Here is a 17,991-nt window from a genome sequence, read left to right on the forward strand (position 1 = left end):
AATAGTATGCTTTAATGTGAAATGATTTCCCATAAAAATTTGTGCATATGCCACAGATAATATCTCCACATTAGAACTGACTGAATAGAACAGCAACAATTTAGTAATTTTTTCTACTACCTGCAGTTTTAGTTATGCTTGCAGTAGTTTGCAGTAATGTTTTAACCACTAAAAATTACACTAGGATAAGGCACATAGCAACATACATAGCATCTTACCAGAAAAAACATTCTTGGCTGCATGACCTTTCGTGATAGCTTCATCAGTGTTCCTTCTTTCAAAAAGACCTAGTAAATTAAAACAATGAATGCAAAACTTAGCCTTTTAGGGCACATGCCATGCAAATGAACTAACTTTTTTATAACTATTATAATGATTATTATTATTACTACACTAGAAGTGCTGCACAAGTTTTGGGATTCAGAGTTCTCTTTCTGAGAAAAGCTGTTTATCCTTATGTTTCTCTAAAAGTGAGTGTGGATGACTGCATTAGTTTTCCATGCTGCACATGAAACCATGAGAAATAAAGGGTTAAGCTTGAGGACAAAAACCTGCCTGCAAGATCAGGCAAGGAATCATAATGTAAAAATTCTAAGTTTCTGTCAGATAAACATCTAAAAAACCCCCACACATAAGGAGCACCAGTATTCATTTGACTGCTAGAACCTAATAATGAAGCAAGGGACCAATTTTCTTCTTTGTATATTCCAGCATCAGTCTTTGCTTGAATATCATCTTCACTTTCCCTGCAATCTGCTGAATGCCATGGGGCACTTACCCTTCCTGGCTGGACGATCTCATGGTGTCCATTTAAACTATATTGGATCTGCATGAGCTTCTGAAAGTTATCCTAGGAGGGGAAAAAGTAGAAGGTAAGTACTTGCCCTTGCATTCATGATTTATTTTAAGGAACAAAAAAGAAAAGAGAGAAAGAGAGAGAGATAGAGAGAGAGAAAGAGAAAAAGCTTTAATCAATCAGCTTCATATGGCAAAATACTTACTCCCTGCTTCATAATGTCATTGGCATGGTTTGCAACTTCTATAACAACAGCTAAAGCATCTGAAAGATGAAGGAATGATGTTTTGGTTATACAGACCAGTTAGCATTGGTATCATGTAAAGCACAGATACCATACTGCATTTCCACATCATGCCAAGATTGAAGGATCTTATTGTACAGACACTGTATTCAGGAGCACTTCCCAAAAATCCCAGAGTCTTTGGATCATGGTTTAATAAGTATGCCCCAGTAAGTCATTGCTTCAACCAACAGTATGAATTATTTCTTACAGTTACTCAAAACATAGGCAAAGCTAAATTCCAGTTTCTCACACAACAAATTACTTGCTATACTTTCAGCAGAAAAGTTAACAACATTTTAACAGAGACTCTCTAGGGACTAAGTTTTTGCCATTTTTACCCAAATGCCATCGGTGCCATTCATAGATGACTACCTAGAAAAATTATATAAATCTTTGTCATTTCTATCTTCTGCCTTTAGTTTTTCTGCCCCTCAAAATAATGGTAACGTTCAAATTCCTAAATTTTGAACTTGTAATACCAAAAGAAAAATAAATCTCTGGAAAATGTTACCAAATATGAGCAATTCTATTAAGTACTGATATTTAATAACCAGAAAGATCAACTGTGAAAGAGCCTAAGGTGTAAGTGCAAAAAGCAGTTATATAAAATGATTATGTGAACACAGTGAATCTTCAAGTCCAAGAATCCATCCCATACAAGGATTTTATCCAAAAACCTGCACTTTACTTAAGTTAGAAAAATGACACTTAACCGAAAGCTGGAACAACTGTTGTGCTGAAATGTAGTCTCTAAAGCATTTAGCACCTTGTGAGTAACTGAATTACAGTCAAGCACTTCAAAGAAAGGAACAAATTTGGTTAAAAGTCTACAGAGAAGCCTACCAAATCAGGTAAAACCAAGGCCTTGGGTTTTTCCCTAGCTAATCATTAGAGTATTAGTACTGTAGAATGCATATACTTCCCTTATTGTTGACTCATATTTGGAAAGGAAGTATGTTAAAAGATAGAGCTTTCTGAACTGAAAGGTTCAGAACCTCATGAAACCATGTAAGAAACTAAACAGACATGAACAAAAAGCTCCTCCTAAGCCAATTGAAGGAGAATTTTTGTAAAAGATTGTCACAAACCAAGGGGATGCAAGCACAGAGTCAAACAGCTAAGATACATAGCACATATCAAGGATTTGATCAAGATTTAAGTTGAGATATAGATGTCATGGAACCAAGCAAACCTGCTGGAATGTAGCTGCTGGTCTCTTTCTAGGTAATGCTGGAGCTGCTTCAGGCAAAACCCTCCCCAGCTCCCACCCACAAGAAAGAAGATGAAGGGAAATGTAGCTTAATTCACAAAGACAGGAATGAGCACCTGATTCTCTCTGTTATACTTTCCTTCATCTCTCAGTTACTCTATATATTAGAACCTTAAAATTTTATTTATTGACTTCAAGAAAGATTGAAGAATTTTAGAGAAAATGATAAAATTTGCTGGCTAGTGAAGGGAAAGTTCCAGGATCTCAGGACTATTTATACAGCCAAGACTAAATGAATCTAAACAACAACATAAAATAATCTATAGGGTCAACGTCCATAAACAAAGTGCTTTTTGGCAAGGAAGAGCATTCCACTTATACCACTTAGCTGAAGTAATGTATTCAAATGAAGGTCAGCAAGAAGAATTGTGCTATTTGGGTTTTTTTCCAAGAGTACTAATCACAACCAAACCTAGTCTCCCTCTCCATTCTTACTCCCAGGCTCTGCATTGGAATTAAACAACTAATCAAAGTTAGAAGTAAGATAAGCTTAATTATTACAAGAAAGATCTTGGTGACTAAAGATTAGATTTTCTTTTCTTACCCAAATTCTAAGATGGACTACCAAATATATCAGATTTCTAGTTAACACTTAGGTATTGTTCTAACTGAACTTCAGCTCCTATCTTTGATATAAGAAGGGAGAGAAAAACGCTATGAAAGATATTACTACAAAATCCAGAGAAGCTGGAGAAACCACAAAAAAGTGAACTATATATTTAGGTTGCTCTCATTTCAAGTGGTCAGCTGTTCAACATGCAGTACAAGTATTATTTTGTTGACAGCTATAAGAAGTGCAAGATGAAATTTTCTATATCTTGAAGAGCTGTAAGTTAAATTATTTTTGACTTGTATCTTCAACATACTCAAATATGTCTAAATGTCCTAAGAAATATATTTTCTCATATATTTGATGGTATTGTACCAGCAGACAAAGCAAGCTTGGCTCAGTGCATTGAAGGTGTTCATTTATTGCAGCTCAATCAATTACATCTGCACAACTCTTCTAAAGGCAATGGACTTGCACAAATGTGACAGGATCTCATGCAAATGAAATGGAAACATCAACTGGGAGCATTTTTTGTACTGCTGAGGCACACTCTGAAGAAGGAAACAGCCTGAATGTGCAGTGCATTGATATGCTTGAATTAAACCACCTTAATCCTGCACTACCATGAAATGTGTGGTCCTGTTCTCTTCATCACCAATGACTTCTCATTTCCTCTGATCTCCTTTCTCCCCACATGCAGGCAAAAACCTGTGTGTTTGTGCAGCTTCTGACAACTCAAACTGGAGAACTCCTCAGGTTAAATATTACCCATAGCAGCTCCTTCATCTTGCTCACTTCTGCCACATGGATGCTTGACCTGGCACAGAGAGGGGAGGAGGCCAGAAGGGCTGATAGCTGGAGAGAGCATGCTGCCTATAAAGGTCTGCAGATGCAAGGGACTGTCTCTTTCAATGGCAGTGCCTAAAATATCTGTTTAAACTGCCTGTGGAACTTCACTCTTATCTCTTGGTTTCAATTCAAGAGTGAGCTGATATGACTGCCAGCTCCAAACTTTTTTGAAGAAAAAGCTTGCAATCTTTTAGTATCTCTGGTGAGAAACTTAGAACTAAATAGAAAACATTTATATTACTGACTTAGCATTTTGCATTTAAAATCTTGAAACATTGGTACATATGCTGTTATTTCTTTAAAGACACATTTACCTTGAGTGTCCCTATAGTCTGCAGATTCTTCTAAAAGATTCTTTAAATAATCTGTATAAAGAAAAAAGAATATAGAGATAGTTTTGTTAAATAAATAAACAACACCAGAAAGTAGTAAGCCCCATCTTTTTCCTGGAAATCCACTGTTCAGATCTGCAACCTAATTGACAACGATCTACTACTTTATCTTTTAAATCAGTCAAGGTAATAACAAAGTGAAAACTAGCATCTCCATTAAGAAAGTATATCAGCAAAGAGATAGGTTACTGAAACAGTGGTCTTCTCTAGTGAAAAGCGATATACTGTATACATTATTCCAGAAAAAAACAAGCAAGTGAAAAATTAGTACATACTTGCAATCATTTACACTTAAGCTGATGTAAAAAACTTTCGAAGATTATAGATATTTGTCTGAACACCAAAACTAGTCTCTAGGAGCTATTAAAAAATAGTCCACTACAGAAGATCTGATGAAGATTAATATTTTTCAGTATTAAAAACAATATACTTCCCTCAATGTTCAAAATAGGCATTTTCAGTTTTCAGTGACACTTGTAGTTCAACCACAAGATGGCAACCTCGATCCATTAAAGTCCTGGTAGTTTTAAAATATATTTTACTTCGCTAAAATTAACTCCAAATGTATGACTATACATGAAGACATCCCCCTCGAGCTTCCATTCCCTGGCTGAGTGTCTAGTTCATCAAAAAGTGCAATACTCTGTCAAAGCTTAATATATATCCTCAGTAAAACATCAATCATGTACTCTGTAATCTTTGAACTTCTTAAAATGAAAAGAAACCAAACCAGAAACATTCCAAGAGATATACATTAGATTGATAAAGTCAACAAATACTGATTTATAATTACCTTTTAAATGAAGTATTAATATTCTGGCAGATCTAATGAAAACTAATTACATGTAATGTAGTAAGCATTCAATTTTAGCTTCTCAGTTGTACAAGCTTCACGTAGGAGTGAAATAATTCAACTCCCATATGCCTGCCCTACCCAAATTCATTCTTTCATTCAAAAAGGATCAGGAGCCAATTGTTCCTGCCTTTATAAGATGTCTTGCTTCATGCGTGCCCCTCAGAGACCATTCAGTGCATTGTAATCTTTTCCTTATGCACAAAATTAAAAGGGAATTATGAAACATGTTTCTGCAGTAGAATTGCCATGAAAAGTGAGAGAACTTGTCACAGTTAATGAAAGCTTTGAAAAAAACAGAACTACAGGAAGAGAAACATTTGGCACTGACATTTTATTGTTTGGCAGAGACCTAAGGGAGGATCCAAGGGAGAAGCATGAAGAGCAGGTTGGGGTGCAGGAAGAGGAACCGGCTGGGAGGCAGGGAGGGCTGGGAAGCACGATTGGCTGGGCCATGGGAACACTCAGCTTTCTGCTCTCCTCAGAGTTCTGCTTGATCATTAGCAAGATTTGGTGCACATGTGATCTTTTAAAACAAGTCTGACCTGGACCAAAACTTTGTCTGCTGTACTCCATCAATATTGCATCCTTCATGTCCCTCAAAATCTTGTGCTGTAGTAGCTATGCAGTATTTAGGTGGCCATATATTCAATTTTTAAAAGTTAATCTTGCTTCACCTTGGGGTGTTCTTGCAAGAGGCTTGTATGGGGGGGGGAGGGGGAATTAACAGGAGGTATTTTGAAAGGAACTGGGAAGAGTTCACACCAAGTTTAATTTGGTTTAACCTGTCGCAGATACAATACCAGGTGCCCTCTTCTGCCCTTCCTGTGGATGGGTGGCCTCTAAAGTTGGAGCTGTGCCAGAGCACTCTTTGGACTCCGCCATTAAGCCAACAAATTAAAGTTTTACAATTGCAACTTGATGTTCATTGGAGCTAGTACAAAAGACTCCAATGGGAATCTCCCAGTAGAAAAAATGAGTCCCTAATGCTCATACAGAAATAAGACTCCCAAACTACACACTCACCTCTACAGGCTGGGAACAAGAGGTAAGGTGGGTATAATTTCCTCATCTGCAAATGTACAGCTGGCACTCTAAGACACTGTCCCTCGTACACGAAGACATCCAATTTAACATCCAAAGTAATTGCAGTGGAAACATAAAACCAGAGACCCAAGATGGGAACTAATTATTTCTTGGCATATTCATGCTTTATAACATGTTTCCCAAAACATCATTACTCAAATCCATTTTTGGATGGGCATTTTCAAGCATTTTAAATTAAATAATCAGTGAATAGAAGAGGTAAAATCAAGATTTTTAACATAACAACATTAATTTAAAATTACATATTTAAAACCAAAGGCAGCCTTTGTCTTACAAAACTGCAGCAGCCAATAAAACAACTGTAAAATCCTGAAAGTGATAAATAGGTAATTTTCATCTTAGTACTCTCTTTATCTGATAAGTAGACCTCAGTTCACAGCTAAAACTCAGCTTCAGAGAGGCATCAGAACAGATATTTTTAGTCTCTTCTGTGAATACACACTGGAAATTCTGTGCTTACAACAGCCTTCTGGAGGTACTGGCATAAACTATACAGACAAGCTGATTTCACAGACATGAAAAATGTTGCAGTAAAATTTTTGCAAAAGTATTCCTAGATTAAATAAATACAGAAGTCAGATATTAAGGTGAAATGGCATTTAATGTCTTTGCAAAAAAAAAAAAAATCTCCTCTGAAATAAGCTTTTGTTGTTCAGACTACAAAGACCTTAATTATACCTTCAGAAATTCTTAATTCTGCTGGACACTCCAAAGCACAGCAAAAATAAACATAAAAGCACACTAGTACTGTTTTTGTGATGAAAATTTCTGTATGCCTACTTCTACCTGACAGCAGCCCCCAGTTCTTTCTTCCCACTTGCTGGGGGAAGTGGCTATCACTTCTTCTGCTTAAAATTATCTTCTGCGTCATTAGCTACTTTTTGTCTTGTTCTGTCTAATGTAATGAATTTAAACTCAAAGCAATTGTTCCACTACATGTAATTGGCCTTGAGTCTGACAACTCTATTTCCAACCTGCAAAGCTGCAGAGTGCAAAAAGGTTAATTTTTCATCCCACTCAGCCTCCCCTCACTATAACCAAGTCAAGGATAATAAAAGGCACTCTCTGCCAACCTTATGCTGTGATAAAGAGGAGAGAGGCTTATCCTATGACAATCAAGAGCCTGTTCATATTGCACAGTCTCAAGTAATCTACTCAAATTAGAGGGAGAAGAGAATCACCTCTTTCATTTCTCTCAGAAATCAGAGGCCTCTGATTAGACTCCCCCATAAGGCATCTAATATTTACTGTACAGCACTCAGGGCCACTATGTGAAGAAGTGGAAGTCCACTTACTGGACTGGAGAAGCTGTATAATTAAGCAGAAACAGTGCTAAACTGTTCATCTCCTTGGCTTATTTATGAGTCCACCTGCTCCTGCTTTTGTTAGCACAAAAGTAACTCCACTTCAAAGCACCGCAACAATCTTGTGATGTGACCGAGTAGCAGCAGGTTACCAGTACAAAGCTGTCCCACTGACACAGAACATCTAAATAGGAAGAAATCCCTGCTGACTCAGGCCTGACAGCTTCATTTCCTGGATTATTTTCATTCTGCTGCTCTTGCCCTCCTCCCCACAGATCCCCCCCATCTCCGGCCCAGGCAGCTGCTCCATGGCTACATCTCACCCACTGCAACAAGAGATACAAATGTTTTGCACGTCCTCCAGATGTTCATATAGACAAGCTTAGAGAGGCATTGCTCACTATTACACAGAGCTGTTGGAAGGTAACTAAGCAGATGGGTGATCCACAGAGACAGGGAAGAGTCAGAACTCAAGGGCAGCATACATGCACAAAAGACTGAACAGGCTGAAAATGAAACAGATCCAAAACATCACTCTCCAGCTCCAGCATCATTAAATTCTTGGCCTGATCTATTTTATTGTTCCCACAGAACAAGAGAAAATTATGTTTCTAAATTTGCCACCAGTATGGCAATCCCATTCCTTTCAGCAGCATTTGCAGGTGTATTTAAAGCTGGGCAGCCACAGTAAGGTCTGCACATCGGGGACCCCCACAATAACCCCCATCAGCACAGGATGAGGCTTTTTTCAGGTCTAAAACATTCTGTCCCAGCCACAATGACAGCTCATCATCACAAGGAACTCCCCTTCAATATCTGAGCTTTGTTTCAGTGCCCTCCATCACTCTGCTGTGTATATTGACAATGGCATTTGCTCCATCCTGATCCCCTATTCAACCAAACTCCATTTCAATTAAAACCTGTCAACTTACCCAAGGCTCCACTGATTTTGAGGTGTTTAACAAACTATACCATGTCCTAAGTGAGTATCCCTTTAAAATAAAGCAAGTCCCCCAATGTATTTTATGGGTTGATTTTATCAATTAAGTATAATTAAGGTTTTCCCCTATAAAGTATTCCATTTAATAAGAGTTCTCCCCCTTTTTTCAACACCTTGAGTTTAACGAGATGATTAAAATGAAAAAAGTCAGTGTTAATAATTTGGAAACTGCTCTATAACACTTAAATCCGAATCTGCCACAGCATCACTAGTCTAAGTACATGCTGGGGAAATGCCAATGAGCTGCTACAGAGCCAAAAAAAAAGGTCACGGAGCATTTTATTTTGCAGTTACTACATAAACAGAGGTTATTTTTAAATTGCTCATCAAGAAGCAATGGCTCTCAAAAACAATGCCTTGAGTATTTCCAAATCCTTACAGGAGCCATCCCACTCTTACAACAAACACATCTCAAAATACTTCACAAAGGAGGCCTCTGTCAGTGCCCTCCCTTTACAGACAGAAAACCCCACTGCATCATGGAGATCACTCGCTCAAGGCCACCCAAACACACCAGTGCCAGCACAGAGTACAGAACCCAGATTTCCTAGCTACAAATCAGCTCCTCAGCTGGCTCTGGTAGCAAGTCTTAAGCACTTACTGGTGTGCACTAAAAACGTGTTTTGCCTTTAAAAGAGAATGGATTTTACAGACAAAATACCTGGGTGGGGAAGAAAGGAGAAGCAGCTCACAAAAGTTCACAATTGCATAGATATCTTTCTTCTCATTGCTCCAATTTTCCATACAGCCTTTTTCATTTGTTAAACTCCCATCACCCCAAAAAACCAAAACCCAGAGCAGGACAGGAGCATTTCAACCCTTTGAGGAAGTTACAGGCTTCTATTACCACAGATTCTAGCAAAAACCATCACAGGTTTCATGTTTTCTATGTATTGTTGAATCTACCATCAGAACACACCACAGTGCTGTAAACGTTAGGACTTTGCTTGTGTATCTTACCACAATCAATATTAGCAAGAAAAGCCTCTAAACCCATGCAATGTTTTAAGAAGAGCTTCACATACTGTGACTTGTTTTAAAAAAGCCTCACATATGTGAAATCAGACAAACACACTTTACAGATGGATACAACTGTCTGAAAACAGGTGTCCTGGGGCATGTGATGACTGGCTTCTGGAGCCTGCAAAAAGCTTGACTGTACCTGTCAACAGAAGCCTGTACTGGGGAATCCTCTGAACTGGCTTGAGCAGATAGTGCTTGAGGGCCAGACTAGCACAGCGGGGGCTCATCTGAAAGAAACACCCAAAATAAATAACAATTCCACAGCAGTCAGAGGTTCCAGCAAAAGAAAACATGCCTCCAAACAACTACTGATTATACTGGATAAGCTTTTTATCTTTGAAAAGTGATACTGCCACAGTGTTAAGCACCACACTACAGAGCAAGCATTTCCATGTGGAAGACTGCATGCAGAATTACCCATGCATGAAAGACACTAGTTAGCACTCATATTCTGTAGATTCAAAACAGGTGCTTTGACCTAGGAGGAAGAGAGGTGAAGCTTCCCAGAAATAAAGGAAACAGGATAGCAAGGGCAACATGCTCCTTTGTGATCGCTGTCAGTGCTCATTAGGCAAAAAGGCAGAGAAGACAGGAGTGCTCACTGCAGGAGTTTTAATTAATCCACACCTCTAAAGACAACACAGAATTAAAAGATTCACGCTTCAAAAATGCTAATTATCTTGAGTTTGCATTCAAAAAAATCCAAATCTGCAACATTGCAGAATTCAAAAGGCCTCTTGTCTTCTTCCTGTCTTAAGCCTAGACTGCAGAAAAAACCCCATCACCAAAACACAAACAAATTAAGGACAGTTTCTAAAGCCCACTGAAGGATCACAACTGCTAAGACGGCACAAACCAGGTTATACTTTAAAAAAGAATACAATACCTCAAAGTCTTTGACTACTGATGCAAATCCTGCATTCTTCTTACACTGTTCATCTAATAATGCAACATTTTTATCAAATTCTTTGATGTAAGTTGAATACATCTTTAGGTAGGGACCCTTTTTAACAAATATGTCAGCAATTCTTTGATGCTCAAGCCTAGAAACGAACAACAACAAAAAAGACGCAATTAGAGCTAAAAATAGCATACATCTTAACCCTACAGCAAAACATCTCTCTTTTTCAGAGTAAGATGTGCTAGTTTATGCTCTGAACAAAATGCTTACAGCAGATAGGTTCCCATCTCAGTTGCCATTCTGAAACACCTTACTAGGCACACGTCAACACACTAGTGTTAGATGACAACCACTTCATATACAGTCTTTTAAAAAGGGGCTTGAACTGTTTGAACACTTTAGTTCAAGGTGAGCAAAGTCCTTACCCATTGCAGTGCCTTTGTCAGTGAGTTTTGTACAGCTCCACCCACCAGTGGTAACTGAGGATGATCTTCAGAGGGATTGTGGCTGTCAATCAGCGCTGTGCCTGATAAGTAGATCTAAACTACCTCTAAAATGCAAACCAGTCTTCAGAACAGCCTCCTTTTTCCCTAATGAAATCAATGCACTTATCATACTCATGCAGGGGCCAGAAATTTCAATTCAAAATGAAATTTCAAATAAAAACTGTGACTGCTACAAAAACGTATTGACATGCCTTCTGGACCTTTTGGGATGCATCTAATGGCACAAAAGCACATCTAAATGAAAAATAATCTCCTATACTTTCAAAGTACATTCTGACATTTAGGAAGGTACATGAAACACAAACAAGAGTCAAACCATTATCACAGTCACATAAAGCCCCCAGATAAATTTCAACATCAAAGGAGTGGAATCCCTTCATTGATAGTCACCAGTGAGACAATCGCTCCTCCAATTCCCTCAGGAGGTCCCGATTGAGTTCGTAGAGCTGAGGTAGGTAGTAGAGGATCTGGTTCAGGATTCTGTCCTCAATCACTGGCTTCCCCAGCTGCCTGGAGGCATGAGCCACAGCATCCCTGAAATCCTGCCAAGCACAAAGAGCACAGAAACCCCCCTTGCTATGTGTGAACAGCCTTCAAAGCACCAACACTGAGTGTGCAAAGGAGTTCTCATCACAGACATTCCAGGCACTGCTCCCTGTTACCCAAAGCAAGGCAGGTACCATCTGGGTTGTTTTTCTGCAGCTTCCACTTACTCCCCTGGGACTGCCTTAATCCTTTTGGTTTGACACTGGAACTTTACTTTTTTGGTCCTGTATGCATAATATAGAAGTTCATTATTTTTACAACAAGCCCTTAAAAAATGTGTTAGAATTACTTATGATGACACTAAGGTGGGCTAAACAAGGCTTGTATCTGCAAGGTTACTAGAGTGTCTTCTGGCAAATATGTAAGTCAAAAAATAAAAACTTTTATATCAGCTAATACAATCATAGTATCTGAAAAACCATCCTAGTGTTCATAACTCATCTGCAAATGCCATTTTGGAGGGCAAAAAACTAGGATAAAAAAAATTACTAGATGTAGCAGCTCTTCTATATACAGGGAAATTAACATCTAACAAAAAGATACCGTGACAACATGGGAATCACAAGATTTCAAATGTTGGCAATGATCAAAGCCAACACTGACTGGTACCTTTGAGACATTTACAAGGGAGGAGGATCCTACTTACTCTTGAAGGATCTTACAGCATTTTTATGCTATAACCAGCTCCCAACAGGACACAGCTGAGGCTCATTGGTCCTCATTAAACTACTCAAAATTATAATCTTGATCCCACACAAATCAGCATTGCCAAGATTGAAACTCAGTATCCATTACTCAGGGTGTATTTCCTATTCACAAGCAAATAAATCTTTCAAAAAGTTCAGCAATCTAGCATTTTACTTGAAAAACAGCACTGTCTTAACTGACAAAAAACAAAATATAAATTACGTAGTGTTACATAGTAGTGTGTCTCACTTAAATTTGGGCAAAAAGAGAATTAAACAGCTCTTTTGGAGTTTGTGATTAGAGAAACCTAATATCACATGCATGATCTGCAGGTATCTTGAAAAAAGTAACCAACAAAATGTTCTAAACACTGTAATAAGTTATATTTTAAATGCGAATGTGGTCCTGAATGCCTGTCTTTGGAAACCTGTAGGGTCCTCAGGTTGAGGAAAAAAATAAATTAATCCCCCTTTCCCCCTCCCTAGGTCTACCACTACAGCTCTTATTAGCTATCCCATCAGTCCAGCATCTGGCACTATTTAGGGTCTCTCAAACCGAAGCCTCAACTTTCCCCTGCTCTCCCTGTTCATTACGTCAGCTCTGGCAACGTGAGCCCCAGACACGCTTTCTTGCTTTCTGACCCTCTGGGTCACAAAGGCTGTGACTGGGCACTTCTGACAAGAAACTGAAACAAGATACAGGGCACTGCCTGTAACTGGGGAAGGCTGAGAACTAAATGCAAGGGAGTTAAAAAACAGATGGCGTTATTCATATGGAAATGCTCTGGTCTACATCCTCTGTGCAGACTAGTGACACATAGGTTAACTACCAGCTGCATCTTATAGGTTTTTCTGACCCTGGGGCATTGCTTAACACTGAAATGATACATGGAATTACAATGGCAAAAGCTCAAATGAGGCATTCTGGAGAGCTTCATGCAAAATGCATCATCATATTATGATAATATTCTTCCCCCACCCCCAATTGTATGCACACACAATGTGCTGTATGTATTTTGCCATAGGATGAGGCAAGAATTTGGTTTGAATGTCATAAGGCGGCTTGCACTTTTTTGATGAAAAGCAAAGCAGCTTTGTCTGTACTGTAATCAGCAACCCAGGCTTTCCCCTCACCAAACAACAAAAGGAGAGCAGGGAGCCAGGTTTAGGCACCACTAGATAACACAGAAATGTCAGCTGTAGTTAAGAGCATTTATTTAACTTCCAGATACAGCATTCAAAGAGTCTGCAGGGCGTTTTCCAAATACAGATTGGGTTTTTAACTAGCTTGACCCAAAGTCCATCAGCTTCATTATGGTTTATAGATTATGCCATGAAAGGCTCTATTCTATCATTGAAAGAGCCAACCAAAACTTACTTCATCAGCCCCTATATCCCCTTCCACAACTGAGTAAACTGACAAAGTGCTGCAGAGAGGAAATGCAGGGAAAAAAGATAATGTGAACCTTTCAAATTTCAAAAGCCTGCAAAACAACAAGAGATAAATTTCAATGCTCTTTTAAAATATTTTTTAAAATTATATTCATTACTGACTATGCATTTGTCACTGTAATCATATTAAGATTTATTTTTAACCTGGCAGTGGGTGTGAAGTAACTGTCATGCCAAGTTCATCTTGAGATAAACTCAAGAGCTGAATGCAGAGAGCACATGCCTGGGGATCGGGGGTGGGAAAAGAAAAACAAATGTAACAAGGCTGGAATTACCAGTGTTTACACTTGAAGGTACTGGCCTTCTGAGAAAGTAATTTCATATCCAAAAGGAAAAAACATAGATCAGGTCTGTCTTAATTACCAGATGTAAAATAGCTAATTTACAAACTAAACCCTGGAATTTCACCCCAAGGGGTGGAAAGTGTTTAGATGACAACTTTTAGTGCAAGTAGGTAAATGGCTTAGAAATTAGAAACTGCAGTAAAAGTAATTTAAAGTACCAGCACCTAGCTCCCTCTAAATCTAAATCAGTTCACTGCTAAATAAAAGCAGAATTGCTCTTGCAAATAATATATACATTGCTCTGATATCTGTACACGCCTGAATGACGTGATTTATATTACAAACATATTTAGCACATTGTCCTATATAAAACTGCTGAAGAGCACTGCTTTCATCAGCCTGTTCAAAGGCAATCACCTAGGCTGTCCTAGAAATCATTCTGTTTGAAGCAATGCAGCAATGCATTACAAGAGAATGCTAAAGACAGATTTTCTAATTAAAAATGTATCTTTCAAATACTGAAATCTTACTCATCAAAAAAAAAACTAAAAAGGAAAAAACAAATCCAAAAACCAGCTTGCCACATTTTGAAATTAATGTGCTTATTTCACTGAAAAACATTTGCAACTCTAGATGTGGTTCATATGCTGCATGACAAAACCCAAAATCTTATGCTAGTTATAATGAATCACCCCAGCTTTTTACCAGGAATTTTTTTTCCCTTTCAGAAGTGGGGAGGCTACTGTACATTTTCTGAAATGTTGGTTTACAGTTTCTAGTTTTACATTATATTCTGGTCCAATAATAATCTTTTTATATAACTTTTTACTGATTAGGTAAAGGTAATTGTTTTCACACAGCTCCGTCAAGAGGACAGCACACACTGCCATCCTTGGAAAGAACTTTCTTTCCAAACCAGAAGTAGTTTTATTCTATGCTAGGCTAAGACAACCTCTCACTGGGTACTTATCCACATGAAAATCTACTCTAGGCACATTAAAGGCTTCTGAGCATATACTGTTGCTGAATTGTTGTCTGATAAAACACTTCCAACTTGAAAATGTGTAAGAAATTCTATTTATCCTGTTAGTATACACCCCCCTTAGAGCTGTGGAGTTTTTAGCAATATTTGAGGAGGTTACCATCATCACTGCTCTTGTTTCCTCACACCACTCCTTCAATCCAACCTCCTCAAACAACCAAAAGGCTGTGATATCTGATAATTCTGATCCTGTTCTGAATCATCTGCAATCAGCCCAGGCAGTTCCCTCTGCAAAGACCTGACTCACAATCCTTCAGTTCTTCCCATCAGAGGATTCCCAGCCCGCAGTGATCTGCCCGTGTCAGTCTAAGGAGCAAAGGACAATTTTAGTTGTAAATCAAAAGAGGTACTGAGCAGACTAAAACCTTGCTCAGCTGCTGACTGGGTCAAGTGCACCTTCAGGTACCTAACAGCTGAATGAAGATCATTTCAAATGAGTGAAATTAAAACTTCTTGCCGATTTAATAGGAAGAGAAAGTATAACATAATCTAAACATAGTCATGGATTCTATCCCTCACGCTTCAACCAATATTCATCTTAGATCTGTTCTCCCAGAACACACCATCAGCAAAATAAAAAAAAAAAAAAAAAAAAGGAACACTGAAGAACAACTCACCAGCTAAATACACCTGCAGATAGCTCAAAGATCAGTTTAATTTAAGGAAAAAAAGCATGTTTGGATTTGGGTGCTTTTCAAGGAATACACACACATACAGGCATCCTATGGTGAAGGAGGAGGGAAGAGGAGGAAGTTTCACAACAGCCAGGCTGCTAGATGTGACAAACTGTAAACATGACTGCTTAGCAATACAGCTACAGAAGATTTCACAAATAGATTATGTAAAATATAAATAGGCACTCCTAGCTAGAGTCAGACTATTAGCCATAAACTGCTAAGTTAAACTACAGCAACTATAGTTAATCAAGACTATGACTCAGTGTGGATCATATTTTTCAAACATATGCCATTACTTTCAGAAAGCTGCCACACAATTCCACATCTTTTGTCTCAGGTAATAAAATAATTTATAAGCCCTTAACAAAACAATGTATTTGATTTTTTTACAATAAACAATGATTTGACTGTGGCATATTCCCAGAATGCTATTTCAGGCAATAGGCTGAGTAGTAGAACAATACTTCCTTCTAAACTAAAACTATTTTATTAGTCTTCTTAGTAAGAGGACCACAGTTCCAACTCATTGGCAAGTGTCTTAGCAGCTCTAAAGCACATCAGAGACCAAACATTTGTCAACATATTCACCTCAGACTGGTCAAATATTGAAATTTTGCAGATGGAGGAAAAAGAGTTGGATGTTGAGAGAATTTTTCATGGTCAAACAGTACATCAGTTGTAACCCAGGACCCAAAGTCAGAACTTTGCTCAAAGGCCATAGCTATTTTATTTTCCATTACATTCTTCTTTCAAATCTACCATGAATTATTTTTCATAATGCTTGGCTGCAACAGACATCAGTTTATATCTATCTATCTATCTATCTATCTATCTATCTATCTATCTATCTATCTATCTATCTATCTATCTACCTACCTACCTACCTATCATCTACCTATAGATATATAAAACTATATGCCATTTTTATATACAGAATTTTGCCATTTTCTTCTGAAAAATGGTAACATTAAACCAGAATTTTTCACTCTCATGTCTCTGGAAGGACACACAATAGAAAACTATGCTTGACCTCTTATCTGCCTTGCGCAATAAGAAGTTGATCTTGTGGCTGCAGAAATGCTAAGAGGATCCTGCTGACAAGTTCCTACTTACTTGGGCTCAGAGTCCAAATATGGTCAGAACAGGGGTCTAAGTCAGAAGCACAGATTTAAAGGCTCAGGCAAAAGCCCACAGACTTTCACTCCTGTAAGGAGTAATCTCAAAAAGCCAAGTTCCTCTGCTGGACCAGAAACCTTACTGCTTATACCAAAGCAGCAGGGAGGAAACAGAATCAAAAAAAGTGGAAAAACAAAAATAGTGGAGGGTTTTGGCAAAAGAACAAAATTCAGAACAAAAATGTCCAAAAAAAATGACAACAAATAGCCAGACAGCTTACCCTCACAGTGCCAGAAGCTGCTGAGGAGGTCCTCTCACTCATGCAGAGCAAACCATCTCCAAAGAATCCCACAACAAAGAAGTACAAAGGGCACCAATCCTGCCTTACTCCTTTTTCCAGGAACACTGGGTGTTTTTCAGGCACAGGGCAACTCAGAGAGAAGTGATAAGCTTGTTTCTCTTATGTCACTGTATTTTACACCCAGCTCACAGTTTCTTTTTTCTGCAAGCGTCCTTAGGAAAAAATAGCACTTCTCCCATATTGTCAACCTTGGTTCACTCTCAGGAGGCAATGCATGAACCATCTCATAAATGTGCATACAGAAGAGCTAGTTTGATTTAAGCTCCTTTGTTTCCAGAATTTTCTGAAAGCATTTTATTGGAATCTCACCTTAAAAGAGCACTAACATAGTAACAGAAATACAGAGAATTCAAGATTACATCTAATGTTTGATTACATGCTCAAGCAACCCCATTTGCTGAGTCTGTTTGATACTGTGTGCTGTGTGCAAAGCCAGGTGAGCCCCTTATCTCTGTTATGACCAGCTTGTTTAGTATTTACAGAAGTATCACCAAGTGTTTATTATTTTGCAGTGTGTCTTCAAGAGAAGCAGTCAGATGTACTTGTAGTGTGCCACAGGGTCCACACAGGCTGGCACTCTGGTATCTTGGAAGAGTTGCTCTTGACTTTGTCAACATAAAAGAAAAAAATGCTAAAAAATTTCAGTGGTACTTGTAACTAGTTTGCAGTCACATTCCTACCTCCTCAACTGCTTTAGATTCCACTTCAAAGGCTCTAAGATGAAGCGAATTAAAAAGCTTTACCTTTCATCAACAGTCCTCTTCCTTGGTGCCATGTGATGCATTTAGCTGACTTTGGTAAAATATACTGAAGAGAGTATTTTACATTCTTAGATCATTGCTATTGGAATTCGTCACTAAATTTCAAGTGGAAAACCACTAATAGATGGCTCAGAAGGAGCACCCCTCAATAAGGCAAATCTTTACTATGGATAAAAGAGCCCAGTCTGGGGAGAATCTAAGTTCTAATTCAGAAATTTGTCAGAGGTTG

At 38.3% G+C, this 17,991-nt stretch overlaps 1 protein-coding gene across 2 annotated transcripts in view; it reads right to left on the minus strand.

The window, feature by feature from the left end:
* FGD6 (FYVE, RhoGEF and PH domain containing 6) overlaps positions 1-17,991 on the minus strand; it is a 72,958-nt gene that overhangs the window by 21,164 nt on the left and 33,803 nt on the right. For both annotated transcript variants that reach the window (XR_009418444.1, XM_059471529.1), the window contains exons 6-12: positions 11,228-11,379; positions 10,317-10,473; positions 9,570-9,657; positions 4,066-4,116; positions 1,002-1,060; positions 779-850; positions 219-287 (exon numbers count right to left, since the gene is read on the minus strand). Coding sequence is in view for 1 of the 2 variants with exons in the window: in XM_059471529.1 (XP_059327512.1) it covers positions 219-287; positions 779-850; positions 1,002-1,060; positions 4,066-4,116; positions 9,570-9,657; positions 10,317-10,473; positions 11,228-11,379 (648 nt within the window). In the remaining variant the exon portion in view is untranslated. The remainder of the gene's footprint in view (positions 1-218; positions 288-778; positions 851-1,001; positions 1,061-4,065; positions 4,117-9,569; positions 9,658-10,316; positions 10,474-11,227; positions 11,380-17,991) is intronic.

The sequence above is a fragment of the Ammospiza nelsoni genome, chromosome 5, assembly GCF_027579445.1.
Source record: "Ammospiza nelsoni isolate bAmmNel1 chromosome 5, bAmmNel1.pri, whole genome shotgun sequence".
Classification (NCBI taxonomy): domain Eukaryota; kingdom Metazoa; phylum Chordata; class Aves; order Passeriformes; family Passerellidae; genus Ammospiza; species Ammospiza nelsoni.